Source organism: Brassica oleracea, chromosome C3 (assembly GCF_000695525.1).
Source record: "Brassica oleracea var. oleracea cultivar TO1000 chromosome C3, BOL, whole genome shotgun sequence".
NCBI classification, from domain to species: Eukaryota; Viridiplantae; Streptophyta; class Magnoliopsida; order Brassicales; family Brassicaceae; genus Brassica; species Brassica oleracea.
In genome coordinates this window covers 47,436,202-47,437,163 of record NC_027750.1, presented here as the reverse complement: position 1 = coordinate 47,437,163, position 962 = coordinate 47,436,202, and the positions used below count along the sequence as shown (strand labels likewise).

Here is a 962-nt window from a genome sequence, read left to right as displayed (position 1 = left end):
GGAATATCACCCTCTTTGTGTATGCATAGGATACATCTTGAGGATGAATCAATGACTTCTATCGAGCATCAAAGAAGGTTAAATCCTAACCTGAAGGATGTTGTAAAGAAAGAGATTCTTAAACTCTTAGATGCTGGTGTTATCTACCCTATCTCAGATTCTAAATGGGTATCTCCTGTGCATGTTGTGCCAAAAAAGGGTGGTATAACTGTGATTAAAAATGACAAGGATGAATTGATACCAACAAGAACAGTCACTGGGCATAGGATGTGTATTGATTACCGCAAACTGAACTCTGCATCTAGAAAGGATCATTTTCCACTTCCATTTATTGATCAGATACTTAAGAGACTTGCAAATCATCCATTCTATTGTTTTCTTGATGGATATTCAGGATTCTTCCAGATCCCTATACATCCTAATGATCAGGAGAAAACAACATTCACATGTCCTTATGGTACTTTCGCATATCGAAGAATGCCATTTGATCTATGTAATGCTCCAGCCACCTTTCAAAGGTGCATGATGTCGATCTTTTCTGATCTGATTGAGGATGTTGTGGAGGTGTTCATGGATGATTTCTCTGTCTATGGATCTTCTTTTTCTGCTTGTTTGTCAAATTTGTGCAGGGTCCTACAGAGATGTGAAGACACCAACCTTGTGCTGAACTGGGAGAAGTGTCACTTCATGGTCAAAGAAGGGATTGTGCTGGGGCACAAGATTTCAGAGAAGGGGATTGAGGTGGATAAGGCCAAAATCGATGTTATGGTTTGTTTGCCCCCACCAAAGACAGTGAAAGACATCCGAAGTTTTCTTGGTCATGCTTGGTTTTACAGGAGATTCATAAAGGACTTCTCCATGATCACTAGACCATTGACCAGGCTGCTTTGCAAAGAAGCCACCTTCAGCTCTGACGTGGAGTGTCTAGAAGCCTTCAAGAAGCTAAAAGGTGAACTCATCAG

The 962-nt window shown here is 40.7% G+C and overlaps 1 protein-coding gene across 1 annotated transcript in view; it reads left to right on the top strand.

The window, feature by feature from the left end:
* The window catches only part of LOC106330764, a 6,363-nt gene that overhangs the window by 5,203 nt on the left and 198 nt on the right, over positions 1–962 (top strand). Inside the window, exon 4 of the mRNA XM_013769185.1 lies at positions 67–949. Coding sequence (XP_013624639.1) covers positions 67–949 — 883 coding nt within the window. The remainder of the gene's footprint in view (positions 1–66; positions 950–962) is intronic.